Source organism: Poecilia formosa, unplaced genomic scaffold (genome assembly GCF_000485575.1).
Source record: "Poecilia formosa unplaced genomic scaffold, Poecilia_formosa-5.1.2 Scaffold165, whole genome shotgun sequence".
Lineage (NCBI taxonomy): Eukaryota > Metazoa > Chordata > Actinopteri > Cyprinodontiformes > Poeciliidae > Poecilia > Poecilia formosa.
This window is the reverse complement of record NW_006800104.1, coordinates 593492-602066: the sequence shown is the minus strand read 5'-3', so window position 1 is coordinate 602066 and position 8575 is coordinate 593492. Positions and strand designations below refer to the sequence as shown.

At 39.0% G+C, this 8575-nt stretch overlaps 1 protein-coding gene across 2 annotated transcripts in view; it reads left to right on the top strand.

Moving 5' to 3' along the window:
* ctdp1 (CTD (carboxy-terminal domain, RNA polymerase II, polypeptide A) phosphatase, subunit 1) overlaps positions 1-6400 on the top strand; it is a 65371-nt gene extending 58971 nt beyond the window's left edge. The window contains exon 13 of one of the 2 annotated variants that reach the window (XM_007564687.2): positions 5523-6400. In XM_007564687.2, coding sequence (XP_007564749.1) covers positions 5523-5706 — 184 coding nt within the window. In that variant the 3' untranslated portion in view covers positions 5707-6400. The remainder of the gene's footprint in view (positions 1-5522) is intronic. The other variant, XM_016677816.1, reaches the window with a different exon arrangement.
* Positions 6401-8575: the final 2175 nt, after the last annotated feature.

Here is an 8575-nt window from a genome sequence, read left to right as displayed (position 1 = left end):
TTTTTTTTTTTTTTTTTTTTTTTTTTAAATAGCAATCAACAATAAAAAGTTATTGTCAGTTCATCTCTGTATGGTATGATATGAACAAACTGACCGCTCTTGTGGGGGTGGCCAGGCAGGATCCAACCCCTCATCTGTTCTACTTCCATAGATCATAGCTGTGAAAACCATTTGAAGGGAGTTTTACAAACGGATGCCTTGGTTGTCTTGGACCCAGATATGAGGAGGATTAGTTTTTGTACCCCGTCTATGAAGTCGTTCCCAGTCCATGCCCCTCTCAACGCTCCCCCTAGGCGACATTCCTGCTGTCTGAGTTTGGAGTAGATGCTTTTTTTCCTGTCCTATATCAGTCATTGTGGGTCCCTAATGCAGCTCTAATGATGTGCTGAGGCTTATGAAGCTGCAGGCTGTTTGTTGTACCAGCAGACACTCTGTAGTATGTTCTCCTGACACCCCTAATGCAATCAGACTCCCACAATATGTACACATAATGATATTGTCGAGTAATGACTTCAACATCTGTCTGAGGAGCAACACACCGCACCGAGTTACTTGTTGACCCTCCTAGCTGTAAAGTCTGACATATCTGAAGAGAATGCACAACTTTTTTTGTTCCATTCATAGGTCAAGTTTGTAAAAAATGTCTTTATCTTGGACAATTTCTCTGCACACTTTCAAATTATGATCCAAATTATGGCATTAAAATCAGAGCTCTTCTTTTTTTTTCACATTTACATCCACCTCCACATCAGTTGGCTTCCTTTTGTAAAGATGTGTGGGCCCATCCTGCCCTTCGTCCTGTAGATCCATCACCAACTACGAGGACGTCGTCCTTTCTCTAAACCTCACACTGGATTTAGACTGATAGATTCAAAGCTTGATCCTTTGCTTCCCTTCCTGCTTTAAATTCTCGTGTTGAGTAAAATGTAAACGACTAGTTTGTTATATTTTTTGTTATATTTTTTTTGTACCTAATTAAGCCATAAATAATTAAATGTAATTATTTATGGCTTAATTTCACCCCCCACAAATTTTGGTGAGATTCTAACTTCCGTAGAAGTACATTTGGGTAAAAGGGAAAAATGTTAACAAATAGCAGACTTTAAATGAGCATTTTTCTTTTACTTTTTAAATTTTGTAGTTTCTACATTTGATTACTTGGACAAATTATCTTTTTGCTACATTCCTGTCTTGTGATTTAATGTTTGTATGGGTTGGGGGGGGGGTTGTTTTCTTTTTACATTGTCTTTTCCTCTTTTGCATTTGCTGATTGATTTTTAGGGTATTGTTCAGAATATACTCAAAATTGTTACATTTTAATAAAACTAAATCAAATTTAACAAGACCCTATATATCGACTAAGTGTAATCACCATTGTATCATAATATTAAGTCATTTTGATTTTTTGAAGAGAGACTTGGATTTCTCAGATTCAAAAACATATTTTTGATGCATAGATCATCAAAATGGAGTTATTCAATCAGAATGTAGCTCAAACGTCATTTAAAACTGCTTTGAATGGCATATTAAATTAAGTGGTATGAATCACAAAACTCCTTCAGTTAAATGTATTTCTACAGAGATTATTATAAACACACACATACATCAAGTACTCAGATTTCTTCAGTTAATTGCTGACAAGAGTTTTAAGAAGTTGTCGGCCTTTCACTCCACTGGTCAGCGGGAAACGGATCCAGTAATGAGGAAATTTAGGAGGTCGCATCCAAAGATGAAGCCGTCTGAACTCTTGCTAACTTTTCAAGATCTAACACCTAATAATGAGCTACCTTTCTATCAGCAAGCACACCTCCATCCACAACTCTTTTCATTAAGTCTCTCAGGCTGAAAGTCTTTCTGGTTCAGCTCATCAACCTCCACTCTTGAAAACTCTTGATTTAACACCAGGCTCTTTTTGACTTTTCCATCTGAATTGCCTGAAAAGACTCTGTTCTGAGTGTTGATGTTTTTTTGTAGAATATATGTTACAGATAGTTTAAGACAAGATTTCTCTTTTGTAAGTTTTCCTGCTAACGGAACTCGAGACTAAAAACTGATCTGCAAGTTTTCTGGAAGTTTGTTCCAGATTTGAGATGCATAGAAGCTGAAATGGTTGCAGAATTCAGTCAAACAAGAAAAGAAGTTGCAGCATCCAGTAAGCTTTTGCTTCATGTAGACTGCCAGCATTTTGCCAAGTGTTTTCTGTTGAATGCAAGGTGAACAGAGAGTGATACTTTTAATTAGTTCCAACTTCTTTAGAATATTAGTTTGGTAATATGCAACTCACATTCTGGTTTAAAGGTAACCATGTGAAAAAATAACTATGGCTTGGAGCTTCTTTTTTTAAGTTATCGTAATGACTGTAAAATTTGAGGGTGTTTTGCAGTGACAATTTATAAGTCATGAAGTGTAATTAGCAGCAGGAACCTGTTGCTAAAATATAACCATTAATTTAAAAAAAAAAAAAGTCTCACCAAAACAAATGGGTTTATTACTCCCTCTTACTAAATGTCTTGTGTAAACCTATGCATAAAAAAAAGCTTAAGACTGATTCCTCTCAACATTATTTATTTTCACCTGGCAACAAAAAAACATTTAATGCTGCAAATTGTGAAATTAGCCCATTGCTTGCAGCTCACTCTGGGAGTCTCATATTTGTAAAATGCCTAAAATTTGAATATTTTTGTAAACAGCAATATTCCACCTTTATTACAATGTAGTTTAACAGCTGAGACAGAGAGCAGATATCACATAAAAGTAGATTACATCTGAAACTTGGTTAGCAGTTGACATGAATGAACATGGGGGAAGCGTCTGGAGTGTGTGTGTGTGTGTGTATCGGTGGGGGGTTGGATTAATAGCAGAGGACAGAGATTGGATGTAATGATCCAAAGCTAAAAGCAGCAGGAGGGGGACTAACCCCTAGACCCCTGCTGTCTCCACTATTAATATTTGCAAACAGAAGAAGAAGAATGGAGTTATGTGCGTGCACACTCAAGCAGCCTCTCCAACGGCTCAGGTAGCAAAAAACAAAAATTTGTTTGGAAGTCGCAGTGAAACTAGAAGCGTGACTCACAGCAGTCGCTCGGCCTCAGAAATGAAAACACTGAGGCCGAGTTTTTATTTCTGCTGATCCTTCAAGCTAAAACTCGTTAGCTTGAAGAATCAGCGTAGCTCTTCTGCTGAGCTTTTCCTCCCACAGTAACCTGTAACTAGCATGTCACCTGCCCTCTTCGCTCATATTAGTCGGGATCTGACCTTGAACGAACGGAGAGCCAGAGCCTAGCCGCCGCTGGAGGTTAGCGAGGCCTAATGAGAAAGAGGGATTGGGGGGTGGGCTCTGTGTCGGACCTCCACAATAACCACGCAGACCCTCATTAGCATGACGCTAACAAGCTGCTTGGCAGAGGATGTCACAGAGAAAGCTGGAGTGGAGCAAGAGATGGCATGTTTGCTCACAGAACATCAAAGGATTTTCCAGCCACCTACAAATGTGTTTTCCTTTTTTTTTTGGTTTTGTTTCCTCCTCTCTTCCAGCTTCATCATTATCCATAAGTGGCTGGTTTGCAGAAACACAGCTGGCATTGCTTGCTTTTGTTGTACAATATGTTCGCTGTATGTACGTTTTTAAATAATGTACATATTTTGGACAGCTTTGCTACATTGTCTTTTCCATGCTCACAAAAGCATTTTGAAGACATGGTTTTGTTTTCAGGGTCTCTAAAGCTTGTGGAAGTTTTATTTCAGACCTTCAGTGTCTGAATGCCCAGAGATTGTAGCTACAACTCAAAATCTCACTGCTGTAGAAATTGGTTGTATTTAATAAATTACCACTTTGTGGTTATAGCTCCAGTCTCCAGTCTCTGCACTTAATATTTTCCTTTGTGCGAAGCTATCTATCTAGCTTAAGCTGTCAGATTTTATTGTAAACTGTTAATTTGGTCTCAATCAATAGTTTTCCAGGTTATCTGAAAGCTTTTTTTGTATTTATTAATACCAACAGATGGATGTCTTGTCTTCAGAAAGCAGGAAAAACTCAAAGCAAAGACGAGTTCTTAGAGGAAATCATCCTGAAGTCTGTAAAGTTTTTAACAAGAATTAGCTACATCGCTCACGACTTCTTTTAAATGTTTCGCAGTGACATTAAATCCTTTATGTTGGTTTTATCAGTGTAGTTAGTGTAAGAGCAACTCTTCCCAATTGTGTGTGAACTTTATCAAATTATTAGCCTATTTCTGCTCAAACATGGAGTTGATAATATCTCAAAAATATGTAAAAGTTCAAATCTCAGGAGTTAAAATATTTTATGGACATAAAATGTTAAATATTTGTCTCCAATCATTACAGTGTAGGTGTCTCTCTGGCTGCCAACTCAACCTGAAGCTAACCTCATGATTCATTCTCTGTTTCGCCAACTTACACTTTATCGAAAGTTTTTTATCTCCAGTTATGTTTAATGAAAACAGAAGTTGTCATTTGACTTTTTTTTTTCTTGTGGATTATTGATGAGTACAAGAGAAAACTGAAGAGAGAATTTGGAAAATAGTTTATTTCTAAAAATCTAAATATTAACATTTTGCCTTAAATTTGGGCTTTCAGGTTGATTTTAAACACAACAAAATGGAAATTATTCTCAGTATGTCATGGATTAGTTTGATGTCAAACCTCAGTTTAACTTTTTATAGTATAGAATTAACAGTAGAGAAATATTTTATTTTATTTTATAGTTTATTCAGATTTTTTGAATAAACAGAAATTGGCCATTCCGTCACGATAAATCACGATATAAAAGGTGTTATTTTATACGACAAACCAGTCACAATGATGCCTGCAGGACAACACTTATGAAGTTCCTTAGTTTTTGTTTTTTTAACTTTCCTGGACCATTCAGGGTGTGTTAGAGAAACGGTTATAGACATTATATAATATTTTAGTGTAACCGTTCTGGCGAATGCAGAATACTATCAAAAGATACAATTAATAACAGCAATAAATTAAATAAAACTGTGAATTGAACCTTCCTCTTTAGTTCATTTGTATTGTTTTTAATCTCTAATGTGTGACAGTGGAAAAGTTTAAAAACGTACCTTGAAAATGCTTGAATAGGTGTGCCGTGGTGGCACAGGGGTTAAGCACAACCCACATATGGAGGCCTTAGTCCTCGACGCAGCTGTTGCAGGTTTGATTCCCGGCCTGGCAATCTTTGCCTCATGTCTTCCCCCTTCTCTGATTCCCTACTTTCCTGTCAATTAACTATCAAATAAAGGCCACTAGAGCCAATAAACCTTAATTTAAAAAAAATATATACATATATTGAAAATACTTTAATAGACTCGACTTATCCGTCCACTTCTTGGGGAAACGAGGACGAAGGAAGATGGGTGGAGCTAAAAACAGAAAACCTGCTGGACTGTAGTTTGCTTTCCAATCAGCAAGCTCAAAACCTTAAGACTCTTCTGATTTAGAACATGGAAAGCAATCTTCAAGTTCTGTGTTTTTATTTTTTTTATATTTTTTTTGTCCAGGGGTCAGAAACGGAAGCATGACTCCGGAGAGGATGAGGAGGATGCGGACATGGAGAGCAAGCAGAAAAGGCGGGACTCCGCCGACGAGTCGTCCAAGGACTCCAATGAGGAAGAGGAGGGCAGCAGCTCGGAGGCAGACGAGATGGCTGCCGCCCTGGAGGCTGAGCTAAACGACTTTATGTGACGAGGGGGAAAAAAAACGACTGAAAGAAACGACTGAAAGCCAGCCCATACCGACGTCACACGGTACCCACACATCACTGTTTCCCCCAGAGTCACCATGGTTACGGCGTGGGGAGCGATGAATGTGTGTCGTAATAAAAACCTGAATGTCCTGTACAGAACCAGCGCCTTTCTGCGGAAATGAAGGCTTGGACTTTTGTAGCACTGCTATATATAAATATATATATATATATATGAATATAAATAGATATAAATATAAATCGCCTTTTTGTGGCATAAATCCTTTGAAGTTAACATTTTATTGTGAGGTGAGCTCCAGGACTCATGAAATTTGATACTTTTTGAGTTGTTTTTCTATTTGGATTTTTATATTGTTGAAAAGATGAATAAAAAAAACAACATAAGTGTATATTTTGCTGATGGTTCTTGCCAAAGAGTTTTGAAATAGGTTTGCCAAGTTGTGCAGCTAAAAAAAATTTTAATCTTGACTTCCAGTTTTTAAGATTTTTTTTTATTATTATTATTGTAATAATTAAATTTTTGGTCTCAGCAGGTTTTTAGGGTCAACTAGTTCATCCAGACATTTGAATGTGTTTCTTCCATTAGTTTCTATCTTGTTTGTACATTTTGTAAACATTTTGTGTGCTAACAGAAGATCTTTTGTTAATGATGAATAAATGATAACATCCCAGTAACAGGAAGCGGATCTGACTCTGCCAATGATGACTTCCTGTTGGCGGGAATCAGAACACAGGAAACAGATTTTATAGGGGCAGACATTTTGAGTTCAACTGAAAATAAAGGGATTATAAGATTGTCCAAAACCGCTATCTGATATGAACTAACGAGAAAGTTGGTCGTTTTGGTTGTTGAACTTTGTTTTGCCTGTGCTGCAGTTTACACATTCCTGAACCGAACCATTCTTTAGATCAGTGGTCCCCAACCGCCGGTCTGTGGACCAATTTTATTTTGAAAATCATTTAACCGGATTCTCTCGGTTACTTGCGCGCCAACACTGAGCCCACAAACAGCAAAATGAGTAAGAAACGGATCAGATGTCTTTGGAAAGTTTTTTTTGCAAAGGGGAAAAGGCCCAGAGAAGAGACAGGATAATGGATTCATCCCGGACCGGCAGGTGAGTCCCACATTACAAGCCGCTCTGAGTAACATTCGGTGACCGGCTGCTAATGAGGCAATGAAGCTTCAAACTGCTTCGCCACGTAGAGACCAAGCAGGCTGTGGATATAAGCAACACTTCGGGTGTCGTTGTCTCCCATCACTCCCTTATGGGACCGTCTCGTTGCAGAGAAACAAGCTCAGGGCTCCCGTTAGTCGTTATCGTGAGTTAAAATTTTCACGAAAGTAAAATGTTCGTTTTTGTGGCGCATCTGTATCTTATTTTGAAGGGATATGTAAACGTTACCATAGCGACCAGAGTCAGAGAGCGTTTGGGCAGTGGTCGAGAGGAGATGAGTAGAGCTTGTGAGTCTTAAGTCTGGTTCAGACGGCAAGATTTAAGAATTGTCGGCCGATTCTCCAAACCTCTGTGACCACAGAGCTGATAAAAGTACAACAGGTTCAATCAGTTCGTGTCCAGCCACAAGGCAGGAGCAGCACACCACACACGAACATCCCGATTCCAGAGGATAATCCAGTAAAACCCCCAACATAGCATACAGGAATTTAGAATGACCAAACACAGATGATGATGTAGAGGCTATAGTGACAGTTTGTGGACTCATTTTAAGAGATAAAAGACATAACAAAAATAAAAGGCGGTGGATAAGAGACGACAGGAGCAGCCGCTCTATTTGCTGCACTATGATTTGGAGGTGAGATATGATTTTTCATAGTTAACGTTTTTAACTGAATAAACATGTATAATAGCAACCTTTACATATAATAATAAACATTTCCATCATCTCCAATATCCACCAGACTCTCAGTTGCATATGTCAGCTGTTTGGGATTCCCCTCTGTTCTTAAGTTGCGCTTTCTGATTGGCTACCTGCCACATTCAGCAGGTTGTATTCTTGTTCCCAGTCAGGTAAAACCCCACAGGCTGCGGTAAAAAGACCAAGACAACCAAAATGGGTATATTCAGGCTTAAGCTGGAACACCAACATGCAGAAGCCTTATCTGACTGTCCCCGCTGCCCCGGGCCGCAGCAAAATTTCCAAGTCTCAACCGGTCCGTGGTAATAAAAAGGTTGGGGACCACTGCTTTAGATTAGTGCAACTTGAACCAAAAAATGTTTGGTTTTTTTACAAACCAACTCACCAATTTCTCTTATGTGGAACTGATTGGGAAACTACGATGAGCCAAAGCAAGGTGCAGACATTTTTCACAAGTAATTTCTTTTGTTAACCGTTCCTGCTCAATCTGCTGACCGTGGTCTGAAGACACAGGGGAGATGTTTCTCCAGGGCCGAAGTTTCTACTTCGGGGTTAACTCCCTCGCACGCCTTGAACATGAACCACGCGGTGGCACGGAGATGGTTGAGGTTAACTTTTAATAACTCTAGCTAACAGGTGAAAGCTGCACAGACTTTTCTTACAGCCGCTGCTCCGGTCGTCATCTACACACTCACTCCGCCTCACACTCACCGTCTCTCTCTCCCTCCTCCAGGATGCAGGGGTTCTTTTTGTATGCAGCGCCCCCCTTCAGACCGGAGGACGACTGCCACACACATATCTTGCACCCGCACAACTCACTAAGCTAAGCATCACATACAGTGGAGGCACTTTCCGCAACACTTTGTTTTTAGCTACAACTGCACAATTTCTGGACAATACTGATCTCCATTTTGACTTATTTTTATTTTTGCCAAGAACTGCACCACACAGAAGACAAAAATGTGCCACATTAAA